This window comes from Camelus dromedarius, chromosome 25 (assembly GCF_036321535.1).
Source record: "Camelus dromedarius isolate mCamDro1 chromosome 25, mCamDro1.pat, whole genome shotgun sequence".
NCBI lineage: Eukaryota > Metazoa > Chordata > Mammalia > Artiodactyla > Camelidae > Camelus > Camelus dromedarius.
In genome coordinates, this window is record NC_087460.1 from 6,605,116 (window position 1) to 6,622,029 (window position 16,914).

General features: G+C 31.5%; 1 protein-coding gene across 3 annotated transcripts; it reads right to left on the reverse strand.

Moving 5' to 3' along the window:
* Window positions 1–226: 226 nt before the first annotated feature.
* Window positions 227–14,292, reverse strand: KLRK1 (killer cell lectin like receptor K1). 3 transcript variants are annotated; one of them, XM_010986198.3, is made up of 9 exons: window positions 14,183–14,292; window positions 10,326–10,482; window positions 9,165–9,270; window positions 7,468–7,566; window positions 4,479–4,571; window positions 4,215–4,250; window positions 3,695–3,846; window positions 3,113–3,216; window positions 227–526 (listed from the first exon to the last, which is right to left on the reverse strand). In XM_010986198.3, the coding sequence occupies exons 3-9, from the start codon at window positions 9,205–9,207 to the stop codon at window positions 409–411; spliced, it is 645 nt and encodes a 214-aa protein (XP_010984500.1). In that variant the 5' UTR covers window positions 9,208–9,270; window positions 10,326–10,482; window positions 14,183–14,292; the 3' UTR covers window positions 227–408. The 3 variants fall into 3 exon arrangements, with proteins under 3 accessions (XP_010984500.1, XP_031299955.1, XP_064335109.1); XM_031444095.2 differs by having other exon boundaries at window positions 9,165–9,311; window positions 14,183–14,291; XM_064479039.1 differs by having other exon boundaries at window positions 9,165–9,311; window positions 10,326–10,439; window positions 14,183–14,201.
* Window positions 14,293–16,914: the final 2,622 nt, after the last annotated feature.

The window sequence follows — 16,914 nt, forward strand, 5'->3', positions numbered from 1 at the left end:
CATAGTCTTATTACACAGAGTAATTCCATTTCTGCCGAACACGTCATGTGCGATATTAAATTAGTAGTGGCGTTTTGAGATGTTGAGGGTGTCTTTGTTGATCTTTCAACTTTTACTTTGAAAATTCTCAAATACATCAAATTTAATGAACCACCATATACCCTTCTCCAAGCTTTAATTTTATATTATTTTCAAAAGTTTCAAGTTTGAAAAAAATCTAAAAGCCTTGTTAGTTTAATAGTTGTGCATATTTAATAAAATTACAATTTAAAACTTAATTCAACAATAATTTATTAAATGTATATGAAAATTAACATAACTATTGGAGGCATTTTCTTCCAAGTTTTCTTCGAGGAGAACACTCAGAGAATTTCTTTTGATTCTTTATATTTTATAAATTATAAGCTTTTATACACTCCTCTGCATGCAGATGTATGTGTTTGGATTTAGGCAATTTTCTGTATAAGCTTTAAAATTTGAGCCATAGACTGCACATGTTCCGTTCTGCATTTTAACCATTGTTAGCCTAGATTGGAGAGAAGGACAGATTATATTCACAACTTTACTAATGCATACATATAAAAATGAAACAATATTTAAATAGAGGTACTGAAGTAATACCATTTCAGGAGATTCTAAGACCATGCCTGCCCTTTCTTAATTCATAGGTATGCAAAATATAGCCAAGTCAGCTAATAAAAGTAAAAAATGCATTCTATTATAAATTATGTGTTGCTATTTTTTTATAGATTGGAAATTTGTTGATTTAGAAAGTCTGGAATCTCTTCATATATGAAGTCAAAGAAGAAATGAAAAAGAACATCAAAAGTGTCTTGAGACAAATGAAAATAAAAACAGAACATACGAAAATTTAGAGCATGCAGCAGCAGTTTTAAGAGGGAGGTTTATAGCAATAAATACAGATATTAAGAGGAAAGTTCTAAAATAAACAAATATATATACAAGAGAGTTAATAATATATATCTAATATTGTCTATATTATCTAATAATATATCTAATAAACAGCATGGTGACTATAGTTAACAATATATGTACCTGAAAGTTGCTAAGAGAGTAAATCCTAAACATTCTCAAGAAAAAAATCTGTAGTCATGTGAGGTGATGGTTGTGTTAAATAACCTTTTTTTGTGGTAATCATTACATAATATATATGTATATCAAATCATCCATTATACACCTTAAATGTACACAATGTTATATGTCAGTCACATCTTGATAAAGCTGGAAAAAATAGTACAAAGTGTGGGAAGAGAGAAATGAGAGAATACTTTTACAGGAATCCTATACTATACATGAGTGACATAATAGCAATTGATCAGTTAAAGATATGTGTAATAAAATTCAGAGCAAACTTTGAAATGAAACAAATAGTAATACCTAGTAAGCCAAGAAAATAGATAACATTTTACAATAAATTAAAATATTCTTAAAAGTCCAAAAAAGGAAAATAAGAATTAATAGCAAATTAGACAAATAAAAGATAAATAGCAAGAAAATACACTTAAACTTAACCATATAATCACACTAAATGTAAATGTTTTAAACTTCCAATTTAAAAGTGCAGAGACTGTCAGATTATGAAAAATCAGTCCAACTATATTCTGTCTACAAAACATATAAAGATATAGTATAAAGATACACATAGGTTAAAAATAAGAGAATGCAAAATTATGTGCCATATTAACACTAATCAACTGGAGTAGTAATATATATATTAAACAAAGTAGGATTTCATAGCACAAAATATCATTAGGGAGACAGAACTCATTGCCTAATGACAGAGCCATAAATTTATCAATCCTAAATATTTATGCACCTAATAATAGAACTTCAAGATACATTAGGCAAAAACTATTTAAACTGGAAGCAGAATACATAAATCCATAATTATAATCTAAGATTTCAATAACTCTCTCAATAATGGATAAAACAGAAAATCAGAAAGGAGATATATGACTTAAGCAACACTCTCAACCAACTTGACTTAATTGAAATTATAGAACACTCTACCTCAAAATGATGTAATACACATTCTGTTCAAGTGCACATAGAATATTTCCAAAGATAGACCAAGTCTTGTCCATAAAACTTATCTAAATAAATTTAAAAGGAGCCAATTCATAATAAATATGTTTTGTGATCAAAATGGAATGAAATTAGAATTAGTAACAGGAAGATCTCTGGAAAATCCCCAAATGTTAGAAACTAAATAACACAGTTCTGAGTAATTGATAGTTCAAACTAATGCAAAAAGGAATTTAGAAACTATTTTGAACTAAATTAAAATGAAAACACAGTATCTCAAAATATGTGGGGATGTTGCCAAATCATTTCAAATATTAATAGCATGGATGCTTCTGTTAGAAAAAAGGAAAGGTCTCAAATCACTATGTCAGCTTTCACCAGAAGAGACTAGGAAAAGAAAAGTCCACCCTGAGTAAGGAGATAGTAAATAAAAATAAAAATGAAATCAATAAACAGAAAATTTTAAATAAATGGTAAATAGGCACAAAAAAAGATGTCCAGTATCATTAGCCACTAGAAAAACACAAGTTAAAACCACAAGGAGATACCACTACACACCTATGATAATGACTAATATTTAAGAGGCTGACTATAACAAGTGTTGACTAGGATGTAGAGCCACTGGAACGCTCCCACACTGCTAATAGGAATGTAAAACTGCACAACCTCTTTGGATAACAGTTTGAGAGTTTCTTAAAAAGCTTAACATACATCCGTCATATGGTTCAACCATTCCACTCCTAGATATTTATGTAAGAGAAAGGAAAGCCTGTGTTCCTACAAAGACTTCCATATAAGTGCTCATTGCAAGTAGCTTTATTTGTAATAATAGTCAACAACTGGGAACTATCCAAACATCCATCAACATAATGTTACTCATTATTATTGATATTGGCTGCTCCGCTCCACTAGTTCCTAAATTTAGGCCCTAAGAGGTTTTTTGTTGAATCTGTTAGAATATGGGGATGTCCTGGCATTGCGTGAAGGAAAATGTGATAGTTGAGTGATCATAGGGGCAACTGAGGGACAAATCCACAAACAGAGACCTCCTGGCACAGAAACTTACTGATTAGCCGAGAGAATGGAACCATCTTCCCACTGCCAGGAACCATTCGCTGGAATTTGTACTAGTCCCAGCCAATGATACGACTTCACCAATTTAAAGAAGTCCTGTTTGAAACCACAAATAAAATCAATGTTTACTTTGCAGCAACATGGATGGACCTAGAAATTCTCATTCTAAGTCAGAAAGAGAAAGACAAATAACTTGTGATATGACTTACTTGTGGCATCTAAAAAGTGACACAAATGAGCTTATCTACAGAACAGAAACAAACTCATCGATGGAAAACAAATTTATGGTTACCAAAGGAGAAATGGGTGGGGGAGGGATACATTGGGAGTTTAGAATTAGCAGATAAAAACTACTATGTATAAAACAGATAAACAAAAAGGTCCTACATTATAACACAGGGAACTGTATTAATGTCTTGTAATAAACCATAACATAAAAGAATATGAAAAATAATATATGTATAACTGAATCACCCTTCTGTACACCAGAAACTAACACATTGTAAATCAACTACACTTCAATAAAAAAAATTTTTAATCTTTTTTTAAATTAAAAAAAAATCAAATACTCAACCTGGTCCTCTCTGCTATATATCTTCAAGAGACTGGAATTTTGATTCATACAAGAAGCTTGGCTCTGGTACCAGCTTTTGCTCTCATTAGAAAATTGGTAGCAGTTATTTCTGTAACATATCCAGTTTTTTGGACATGGACCACAGTAACTTCCTAGAAAGATAGACTATATCATTAATTCTGCATGTCTCAACATTATAGAAGATTTTATCTAGACAGGTTAAATATTTTTTTTATTCCAACCCCAAAATTCCAGATAACTAACTCATGACCATTCCCAATGACATATCTCTACACATTTATATATAAGTATATGTATAGAGAGAGAGAGATGCCAAAACTGTGTCCTTTGCTTTCCACAAGTACTTCCTCTTTATAAATAAGTCAATAAATCTACAATGAATTATGGATAACAACTAATCACCTTCAGTCTTTTGTTAATGCCGTTGTATACATGCCTGTACCCAGCATGTACCAATGCAGTAGTTTGTGCTTCAAAATATTAGAAAATTTTCACTTACCTGTCAGAGAATCCGGAGTTCCTTGGTTGAATAATGCTGTTAAAATAATCATAGTTATTTACAGGGTTTGTGTTGTTCGTAAGTGGTAAGTCCACGCAAAAGTGGGCTGACAAATTTCTAAACTAATAGCAAAAATGTAAGCTCAATGAAAAATAAATTCAATATTGCTGGCTTATATTTCTGCGCTTCTGAATACGAATCAAAGTAATGCATTACGATTGTTAGATGAACAATGCTGCTATTTACTTCTCTGTTACCACTTACAATTTATGATCATGGCACTGCCTAGCATTACCGTTACAAGGAAACGGATCGCCATGGCTACAGCAACGGATCTGGCAAGGGAAAATGGAGATGCTGTCAAAGAAAAAAAAAAAAAAGGAATGAGAAAGATGAGGAAAAAAGATAAAGGGTTCTGGTAGCTTCATGTTTAATACAAAAGCTAGAAGTGTTTGTTTATGGGAGGGAAGCGTGATATTCGTGCTTCTCCTTAATTATTTTTCTCAGGAAAGGTAAAAAAAGTACTTTGTAAGTTATTAAAAAATAAGAGTATAAAAATGTAATATCCCTTTCTACTCCTCTCTTTAAATTCCCTAGTCCTCCCTTAGAATAAATCACAGTTCTCATTTTTAAAACTTAAAATTTTCCATAAAGGTACAATAAGAAATATGGACAGTTCCCTCCAACTCCCTTTTTAAAACACATATTTAAGAAACAAACAAAATATTCGGTAATATTTCCATTTAAGAAAATATGCTAGTGATTATTCCATATCATGTCTTACAAAATTATCAAATTTTTATGAATATCTGTTTACACTGTGTTTCACTGGTAAATAGGCAAAAACTAATTCTTGGCAGATTTTTAATTTTTACAATACGTATTTAAATTGTTTCTTAATTTTTGTTATTAGGTACAATGGTATGACTAACATTTCATACACAATTGTGCATAATTTTTAGTACCTCCCTAGGGGAAATTTCCTAAAGGGCAGCTGCTGGGCCAGCTGGCATTTGCGTTTTAAATTTTTGAAATGATTGAAAGTTCTAGTCCAAGGAAGCTCTACCCATTTATATAGAACCAAAAATAAATTTAAAAGCCTGTTTTCTCACAACTTCATCCACACTACATATTACTCACATTTTTTAAATGTGTAAATCTGATAAGAAATATTGTTTTAAAAATTTGAACTTTGTTTTTCCTGTTATGAATAAGATTAAACATCTTTCATTGTGGTTAAATACTGTTTTTATTTTACTTCTCTGAGACTCCTGTTTATATTAAATAGCTGATTTGTTTCTTACTTTTCAGGTTAAGAATATTAGTTCATTTCTTTCCATATGTTTTGCAAATACATGTCTCAGGTACTATTTCTGTTTTAATTTTATTTATGGTAATTTTGGGGTGCTAAAATGGATAATGGTTGACTTGATCAAACTTTCCTTTACGGCATATGGTTCTTATGGCTTATGGCTTGTGATCTGAATAAAAATGCCTTCATTATTCTGAGTTTATAAACTTAAGTTATGCCCATGCTCCTTCATAATATGATATGATTTCCTTCTTTCTTTGGTTTATTTGGTGTGTGTGTTTGTGTGTGTAATAAATGATGTAGGAACTTAAATTTATAAAAAAAATTCTTCCCAAGTGGGCACTGAATTTTTCTGACATATTTGCTGAATAAATCAGTGTGTTCTCATTGATATGAAATCCTACCTTTAGCAAATAATACATTATAATTTATATTTACATTTATTCCTATATTATTTAATTCATCCCTCCATGTAAACTAGATGTAAAATTTTCTTAGTTTTATAATACACTGGAGTCTTTGATAGTGCCCACATATTGTCTTACATTTCTTTTTCAGACTATTTTCCCCATCATTACATTTCATATGTGCCTAAAGAACTTTAAACTCAGCTCTCCAGGAACCTGTCACTTAAAAAATATGGTACATTGGTTTTTCAATAGAATCACAGTAAAGGTATATGTAGAGAGATAATTTATATCTTGAAAATGTTGGCTTTTATCCTTGAATAATTTCTATTTCCATTATGCATGTCTTACTTTATGTTCATCAGTACCACTTTAAGTTAATAATTTATTTCTAGAGTTTTCAATTGAAAAGTTTATTTTTTCTGATATTTGGTTTTATAAATATGGCATTTTTCCTTTGTCACATTTTCCTTGTTTTTGTATTTAGTATGACAGTTGATTTTTATATCTGATTTCAATCAAGTCCACATTATTAGATTTCCTTATTGTTCATAGTATTTGGGGGTGAGGCTTTTGAAGATTTTTAAAAATATTTTAAATCCCATATTTTTTCAAATAATATTAATTTTGCCTTTTAATTCTAATTTCATATCATTTATTTTTTTCCTTTTCTTGGTTATTCATGTTGGTTAACAGCAGCAGAACAGTCAATATGACCCAACAGTAACGACAGTAAAAGTTCTTGTCCTTTCCTAAATACAATGAAAATGCTGCTAGCATTTACCAATAAGCATAATGACAGCTTTTGAAAATATATATATATCAAAGGCAGTATTTATATTTTAGAAGTTTTTAAAATTAAGCTCTTTTTAATTAGGAATTCATACTGATTTTGACCTGACACCTTTTCAACACTATGCATGTGATCATAAAATATTTCCCCTTTGATTATTACATATGGCACATTTTCATTCCCATAATTAATCATTGTAAAGTGATGCTATTTAATAATTTGCTTTTTAACATTTAATCAAAGTTTATAGGTGGGAGAAGCCTGTTGTTTTTCCTTCTGTGTAAACTATTTCAGGCTTTATTTTTCATGATATTCAGGCTTGATAAAGGACAGAGAACGTATCTCGTTCACCACTCAGAAACATTTCTGTGAATAGCAATCAAGGCATCTCTTTCAGACTGTTTAAGAACATAGCTGAAGGGTATTTTGTGTTTCTTTTTGCTTCTGTTTTCCATTTCTATTTACTCGTCCCTGAGGTTAGTTGCTGAGCAATCCCTTAGAAACTGCGTGTCTCAACTGTCATCGTCATGATCATTTCATCATTTTTAGGGCATGAAAAGATCCTAAACTCAACAGTTTCTGCTAAATTTTATTATATCTTCCAAGAGCATATCAGAGTTAACCTCAACACTGCTCTCCTCATGAAGGTAAAGGAAACTGCGTGCTTATCACCAAGTTGATCACAGTTTCTAAGATTCACCTCGGCATACTGAGAGGAGACAAGCAGAATACAGGACTCACAGTTTTCTCCATGTTTGCTTGTGTGTCTTCCCTTTTTCCGCCTGGCAGAAGCACCATGCTTCACCAGTTCAGGGTCATAATTATCAGATTTACTCATCTCTGGAGAAAAACAGTTCAGGCCAATATGTCATGGTCTTTCTGCCACTTGAGTCATTAATGTTTAAAACTTAAGTAGCCATTTCCATTCATAGCCTTTTTAAAGTATAACATCAAATTATTTTTCTATTACTTTGTTATTTTGACTTTCATACTTTGTAGTATAAATAAAATTATATTTATTCTATGGCAAAATATCTTTAGCAAGATCCTACGTATGATTAAAATGAGTCAATTCTTAATGTGCAATGAAATATAATGTGCAATGAAATAAAGACACTGTATCATGAGAAACTCTCAGGGGTCTAGGGAGTTAGACACATGTTTAATTCATAGAGCCACGTTTACTAAGTTAATAACTTCACAAAATGAAAGAAGAAGAAAGGAAAGAAAGAAAGGAAGAAAGGATGGAAGGAAGGAAGGAAGGAAGGAAGGAAGGAAGGAAGGAAGAAAGAAAGAAAGAAAGAAAGAAAGAAAGAAAGAAAGAAAGAAAGAAAGAAAGAAAGAAAGAAAGAAAGAAAGAGAGAGAGAAAGAAAGAAAGAAAGAAAGAAAGAAAAAGAAAAAGAAAGAAAGAAAGAAAAGAAAAGAAAAGAAGAAAGGAAGGAAGGAAGGAAGGTGGGGAGTGAAGGGGAGGGAGGATGGAAGACAGAGTATTAACTCAACCTGGTATGGCTATTTTAAAAACTGAAAGATAATAATATGCATATAGTGTTAATAATGTCAATCACATGGTTAACAGTAAATACCACTGTGTCTAACTTTCTTTAGAGTGAAGTATTTATAAAGAATAAAATAGTAAGCTCTAAAATTTTAGGATAAAGGCAAGTAAAGAATCTTGCCTCTGAACAAACAAGTGAAAAATCATTTTTTCTCTTTTTGAAATAGTATAATCATTACTGAATATGTAAGAGCTTCTTATAAATGAAAAGCTAATACAAATTATACCTTTTATACCTAAAATTAAGCCAAAACATTGTTTTAGTTTGTACATACAATATGTAATTTAATTTAAATTTCATCATCAAATGTGTGAAAAGGGTAGGTATTATTCTGTGGGTGAAGTAACTGAATCTTAGAGATGGCCAAAGTCATATTGGTTATGTAATATAATGCTACCAGCTGAGTAATATATAATATTTTAGTTTAAGAATCACTGTCAAATATATGTCACTTGATTTGAATGTCACAGAAATCCACTAAGGTAATTGTGGCATGTTTTACATCTCTATTTGATAGAAAAGGAAACTTAAGTCCAGAGAGGCTCAAAGCTAGAGACTGGTAAAGTTTGATTAAAATTCAATTCTAGCTCCAAATCTTAATGCTGCTATTATTCTAGGCTGCCTCAAGCTGTGAGATACATGACTTTGGGTGGTTAATGGAATGAACAGGGAGGAAACGTTTCAAATTTTTGACGACTTGATACAGTATTATTAAATTTAACTTGTTCAAATATAACATGAATATACTATGAATTAACATAAAACAGACATGAGTGAATCAGAGTAAGCTGCTTTACTATAACTTATATGCTTGTCTCAAATTCTAGGTATCTTGAAATTAAGCAAACAGGCGAAACTACATTCCCGCGGCAAGGACCTACCGATGCCGTGATGAGCCCAGCGATCTCGGATAGACTCCATCATATATTATGACTGCTCATCCACCGCAGAGATGAATCCAAAGTCTTCATTTTTTAGAAAGAATTTCTGAATAAAATAAAACTGGGATTTTTTTTCTGTTTCCTCTTCTGTGGTGAATTGATAAATTTAGATTAGAAAAGTGAGAATCCAGAAAATTTTCACTCATGCATATATAAAAAAGGAAAGAATAGAAATGATAATTCATATAAAGTTAAAAATCAACTTTTAAACTTTCTCTTGCTGTAAAATAGTGAACAATTATTTCAAAATGTTAAAAAAAATAATAGTTGTTTTTAATTTACCTACTTTAAGATATTTAATCAAAAATGTTTTCCATCACTCATATTGAATATTAACACATATGGGTTTTTTTTAAGTCTTATTTTATTTGGTGGTAATTGCTTTCTTTGCAAGGTAAATCTGAGTAAGATATATGAAATTTTGTTGAATGATTCTTCCTAGTATGTTTTCATTCAAGTTCTGTCCATATCATTGTCATAATTTACTATAAGTTATCATCACCATCATAATTAACAAAATTAATCCCACATTTGCTTATATAGTAACATCTTAATGTTGTCTAGCAAAGCTCCCAGGAAAAGAATCTATTTAATAAATATGCACAGTGCATAGATTTTTTTAAAAAGTTAAAGCTGTTTTATATTTGATCATGATCGTTGGAAACAATGAAAATAAATTGTTTTATTTTGCAAGTAAGGTTGTGTGTTACAGAACGTAAGCTTTCGCACAAGAGTAGAAAACTCATTAAGTGTGAGAATTTAAATTGAAATTCAGTTCTCGAATCCTCAATGTAAAGATTCGTTCTTCTAGTTTTGTTTAGAGACAAGGTTCCATCCTACAGCAACATCCTAATTTTTGATTCTTCAACAAATACATCTTATTTACCTACCATTGAGTAAAGTGAAAAAGAGTACACGTTAGAAGTAATAAAAATTCTTTGCCTGCAATGTGAATTCAAACACTTAAACAATTAGAATCACTTTATGGTGTAAATATTTTTAGACACTTTCCTGAGGTTAAAAACCTCAAGAGTTTATTTCTTGAATAATAGTGGTTAGAAACACATACTCACATACACACCAACACACACAGACACACACCTGATTGGAAAAGGACGGTCCTGATTCTTGTGGATAAGAGCCTTCTGGATAATTAGACATGTCCTGAGTTCCCAGTTTAGAACTGAACGAGAGATATCTAACCAGTTTGGATCCCTGAGAAAGGTGCAGCAAAAAATGTCATTCTTATCTCTTCTTTCTGTTGAAAAAGCACAAACCACACTGCTTCCGCCTTCTCACTACACAGAAAATTTCCTTTTTTAGTGGAATAAATGTTAGGTCCTAACATCATTTTATGACTTAAAAATGGTGAAATCAGTGATCGGAAATCTCCAAAGTTTTAAGGAACAAATGGTGGAATTATATAACCTCTTTCTAAATTTTTTTCAGAAGTGAAAATTTTGTTATAAAATATGGTTGTAAGTACTGTGTGAAAAAAGACAGAAAAAAATTTAAAAACTTCTTGGTCATCCTATGCATAGGCTTTTGTAAGCTTGAGTGGAATTAAGTATGCTTTGTCATAAAAGTTGAAACCACAGAGAGAGAGTTTTCATATATATATACTCTGACATACATGTATATGCTCACATAAATACATATATGTGTACATACATGACATTTTAATAATGAAAATATTAAGTGTATACAAAACTAAAATTCCATGATAAATCATCATATGCCTACTTTAATTCATTATTAATTTATGGCCAATAAGATTGTGTCTATGGTGTATATGGGCGCCTCAGATCTGTCTCTGCTCTTCAATAGGACTCTTTCCTCCTTCTTCCTTGGGGACATTACTTTTTGGATTTCTCTTTATTGCTCAGAACAATAGCACCAAATCTCTTGCCAGAATAGCAACATAATCAACTAATGCCCTAATGTTCTGATTTTTAGCTGCGTCTAATTTCCATTACATTTAAAAATGATAAGGAAACTGTCACAGCCAAAAAGAGTTTAAAGAGACAGAGTGACAAAATGTAACATGCTATCCTGGATGGGATAAAGGAACAGAAAAAGAACATTAGGAAAAAAGTAAAGAAATCTGAATAAAGGATGTTCTTAGGCAATAATTAGGCAATAATTTTTAGTTAGTAGGACGATTCTATAGACACTATCTATTTACTATTTACAATATGTGTGAGATAAAATTAACATAGGCAAAAGTTGATTCTGCGAAGTTTGATAAAGCTATAATAATTATAATGAAATCAGTAGGTTATTTTAAATCTTCCTGTATGGGTAACACAAAAGTCAAATAGTTTTACAGCAGAGAAATAGTAAATTTTAAGAAAGAAATCATTATAAATTACACAAACTTTTCTAAACTATAGGGAAAAAAAGAAGAGTTGCTATTTTTTTCTCTACAATGAGAATTACCTTGATGTCTAAATTAGATGAGAATGTGTTAAGATAAGAAAAGGAAAAGTCAATCTTACTTATGAAAATTATTCCAAAATCCTACAGCAGTACCAAACCAAATCGAACTACATCTATATAGTGTATAGAAGACCAAATTGAATTTATTTGAGGATTGTAATAGTAATGTTCCTTTGGAGGAAAAATTGTTAAAGGCAATTTGCTCCAAACAATAAAGAAATAGAAAAGAAAATGATTGCACCAAGATGGAATGCATATTTACTTCAACAGCTTTGAATTCAACAGCTTTGAATGATAAAAACAATCTTCAGCATATTTACCAGTATCTATATAAACGTCACTTTTAACATCAAGGCATTAGTAGTCTTTTAGAAAATCGTGAAAGCAAAGTGATCACTAATACCACTTCTTTTTGATGTTATTGTGGAGATTCTGCAGCACATTTAAGACCATCATAGAAGACTAAAAATATAAGGACTTAATTTTTTTTGCTGATGGTATATTTATCTACAAAGATAAAAAATATTTCATGACCAGTTAACAGGAGTAATACTATATGACTGAATGTAGCATTAATTTGCACAAACTATTATGTTTAAGGTCAATTATAAACAGAAACAATTTATTTTTAATATACCACTAACTTAACAACCACAACAGAAACACTGTAAGGTATTTACGTATAAATCTAACAGAAATAGACAAGATCTATGTGGAACTTACTGTATAATTTTATGGAAATATTTTCAAAAACAACTAAATTTTGATAGGACCATTGGATCTAATAAAGATATCAATTATCCTACAATATTTTAGAGATTCAATTCTGATTAATATCCCAGCTTATGCTATGTTCATTAATGCAAAATCCAAGAGTAGAACTATCACTTTTAAAGAAGAAAAGGTAAGGGGCTTGTCCTACCAGAATTAAGACCTTTGCTAAAGCTATGTTCATTACAACAAAATAACATGGTAACATAGAGAAATCAGGCAAATTGAAAGAGAGAAAAGATACAGACAAGAAAGTCATATGCATAGATGAAAAAATAAATGAGGCAGCACTGCAGAAAAAGTAGGAAATGAGTTATTATTAGGCAATTTCTGCTGTGAAATTTTTATGCCAATTTAAAAACATAAACTTGGATTTCAACTATATATACACCCTATGCAGAAGAATTAGGAACTTAAACACACAATCCCAGTGTGCATAAAAAATAAGTAAATATTGGTGTAATTTAGAAGATTGATTCAGTATACATTTTATTTATTTTCATTTATTCACTACATTGAGATAAAATATAAAGTAAGATAAAAAAAAAAATCAGCAGAGGAGGGTAAAGCTCAGTGGTAGAGCACATGCCTAGCATGCATGAGGTCCTGGGTTCAATCCCCAGGATCTCCATTAAATAAAAATAAATAAATAAATAAATCTACTCCCCCCAAAAAATAATATTTAAAAAAAAAGGAAAACTTCATACAATTTTAAGGAAAAATAAGGTTATCAAACTCAAAATTCTTAAAGATATATCAAGGAAGGAAGGAAAGCAAATTCAGTGATATGTTTCAACTTGAACAATAAACAAGTTTATTCAACACAGTTTTTGTAGTAACAACTATCTGCTGGGTGCTTTTCTAGACCTTGAGAATGTTAAACAATCTAGACAAGATTTCTCACCATCATGAAGTTTACATTTTAGTGTAGGTGATAGAAAATGGACAAGAAAGTGTGAATCAAGTTCAAGAGCAAACGAGATAACTGAATACAAAACAAGTTGAAGGAAAAAAAGAATAACGTTATCTTCTTACATTTTTATACCAATGTTCTTTCCAGATAATCAACATTTTCCATTGTCCATTTTACATAGTAAAATTAGATCTCTACATATGAAATGTAAGCTGACATTTTCTTGCAACCACATTTTTAAAAAAATATTTGGTTTATAAAAGGAAATGAATGTGGGCTTTCTATGGGGAAATCTAAATCACACTTGCTTAAAGAGTTACTTTTATGTTAGTAGCTTTAGTTTTCGCTGCAGTTAGGTGCCTCAAGTAAAAGACCAAGAAAAAGAGAAGTGAATATGGTAGAAACAGAATATCTGAATATTCTGCTCATTTCATTTAGTTCTAAGAGGAACTTACAGTCCTGTAGGAAAGTCACAAATATCTACTTAAAAGTACAGTTTCTGGAAACAGCTACCATGATGAAGTTAAGAATGGGGAGCTATGGTGTCATATGTAAAGCTCTCCCTAAATAAATTGATGGAGTGTGGAAAGGATTCTCTTTTTTTTTTTTTTTGAAAATGGGGGGAGCAAAGAGTTTTTAATTAATTAGTTAATTAATTAATTGAGGTGTAACTGCCATGTAATATTATATTAGTCTCAAATGTGTAACCTAAGGATTTGATACTTGTATATATCACAAAACGATCACCACAAAAGTCAAGTTTACATCTGTCTTTAAGGATTCTTAAAGAGGTATATTCTAAGATGAGTCAGGATGGTGAGCTTAAAAAACTTACTTGTATAAAGAGGTAGTATGTACAAGAAATTCCAATTTCTTTCTCAATGCTGAGCGTATATTCTCACCGCATCTGTCACGGTGGAGCATTTATTGAGGATTTGCTGAACAGTAGTAATGCTTCTGTCACATGAGAAATTGCAAAAGGACATGAAATAGCTTTCAGAAAACATACTTTCTAATAAATGGTATAAAACCAATATAATGAATTTATGCAGAAACAGTCATTTGATTCCAAGTACGTTTCATATAGACATATTTATCTGACCTCCTAAAACTATTGGAAAAAGAAATTTACAATGCTTTGCAAACAGCCTGTGCTCAAGTACTTGAGAATAACCACCAGCACCTCAACAAACTACTTAGAAATTATATTCGTTAAGTGAGAATAACCACCAAGGCTGAATCAACTGGCCTTCTTGGCCAGTAGGATACAGTCTGGCTTACATGGCTGAGCATGTGTTAAGTTCTTCCTGTGTACCATAAGGGGAGGAGGTGATGAGGCCACAGTGTAACTTGGTGGTGAGAAACCGTCCTCTGGGCAGGATATTTGCTTCAAGCTGTGACCCTAAAACTGAATGTGGTTGAGGGTGTTTACCAGACTGGTGCCTAGAAACGAAAGCACAAGATGTCTGGCTATGACCAAGTGAACACTTTGTAGTCTTGACTTTTCTGTAAATGTGTCTGAATTGATAAAAGACATGACAAAAGGACTCTACAACTCTCATGAGCAATGATGTAAGTAAACGGGACAGGGAGAAACAGAGCTGAGTCTGGATATACACGAGCATGTTGAGGCAGAAGTGGAAGGCTGATCAACAAAAGAGGGAAAAATCTGCAAATGTACTTGAAGAAATATTTATTCAGAACCTAAATATTCAAAACATTCAGCTAGGTATTACACACTGGGCAAGGAACATATAATGCCAACCAGTATATTGGAATAGAATGAACACAAGACAGAGATTTCATAAATCCTGAGTGTATATTTCAGGTGGAAGGGAAAAGGAACAGATGACCGTCTTGGCAACTAACCAGTATTGTTTGGCACAGTTTCCTGAGCTGTGAATGGATAAATAATTCTTGGACCCTATCTCAGTTGAAACGTTCTGTAATTCTAAAAAAAATGAGCAATTCTACCAAGATATCATTTCTTTCCCAAAGAAATATTTTTATTGGATTAACTTAGCCCATGCTAGGAGATGTCATTTTTCATTTGTTTGTTTAATATCAATCTATGTGATACAATGAAACATAAGTGTTTTCCCCTCTTGTGGTATTATCTTAGAGTCTGTGAATAAACAGCCACATAAATGGTAGCTCTTTTCAAAACGGCTCCCAAGTAAATCACATGCATGACTTACAAGTTAGATGACTTCAGATTTCGCTTAGCATCTGAGCTATTTTTCTTTGTTTGGTTGCTTGTTTGCCGTTTAACGTTACACTTCCTGCCACAGTAGTAATCTCCACATCCATCAAAAAAAGAAGGATGCTATTTACAACTTCTGCATCTTGCATCCAAATGGATTTTGTGTTCACTCCAGTATTTTAAATACCAAAGAATACTAGAATTTTGTAGATATCATGAGATTTGGACATTGCTTATCCCAGGCACCCAAGGAAATAGACCTAAGAATAAGATAGTACTTTTTCCAAGGAAAAAGACTCATTAGTTGCAGATCTAGGTAGAACCAGTCTCCCAGGTCACATTTTTTTTTAACGCACCTCTTATCAGTTGGTCAAATTCTAATTGATTTATTGTTTCTTCATTTATTCCCAGTAGATTCATTTGTGTATTTAGGAAAAAAAAATGCATTCAGTTTAAACTCTGCAATTCTTACATTACCTTCTTGGAGAGTTTGAAAATAACCACTATAAGTTTACAATGTTCCTTCGATGGAGTTAGTTAATCTCCCAGGACCCTTTTAAACTGCGTTATTTTTTTTCTCCATTATTTTCACAGGATTAAAACAACAAAGCACAACAGAATATAATAAATAAATAATTAGTAAATAATAATTACAAATAAATATAAAACTAGTAAAGTAATTGTATTTCCATGAAGACTGTTTCTTACTTATTGCTTGAGCTAGTATCAGTTAAGGACTTCTGTGCATCAAGCATATTGTTTGGTAATGGATACACATAGTTCAGTAAAGCATAAAGCACGGTCCCTACCATGTAATTGTCCATAGTCTATTTAAGGCATAGATACAAGCACATGGTTCTAAATTAATATGTAATTTATAGAAGATAGGATTACTGGGTATACTTGAAGACTGGACTATAAATGACAATTTCACAATGGATTGCCAGTATCAGCTACGAGGAAATCGCGTTAGGAAAGATGTCCTGGTTTGGGTGATTTTGGGGGGAGTGTTAGATATCAAGTTGAATGGGGCTAAAACATACCAAGAACTGAAGATGGAAATGACAGACACAGAAGAAAGAGTCAATAAAATGAATAAAGAGACCAGTATGCAGTCCTATAATGTTGATTTATTAGGTGAGGTTATGAATATCTGGAGATGGATGGAAGCTGGAACAGACTGAGATGACAAAAAGTGGGTGTGAGTGAGAAGAAAATGCTCATAATCTAAGCTGTGTTGCTTGAATACTACCAGGTAGTCAATTAAAAAACCCTTTGAGGAGTTTCAAGCAAGGATTGACAAGGTCAGATTTCCATGCTTTGGGCAGACAATTTCACCTGTTCAGAGGACAGTCAATTTGGTA

Coding starts and splice junctions, on each gene's coding strand:
- KLRK1 (XM_010986198.3), bottom strand. CDS start 9,207: ATGATGGAGTCTATCCGAGATCGCTGGGCTCATCACGGCATCG. Junction 7,567..9,164: donor CTGGGCTCATCACGGCATCG/GTAGGTCCTTGC, acceptor GTTTTTCTCCAG/AGATGAGTAAATCTGATAAT. Junction 4,572..7,467: donor AAGCAAACATGGAGAAAACT/GTGAGTCCTGTA, acceptor TTTCTTTGACAG/CATCTCCATTTTCCCTTGCC.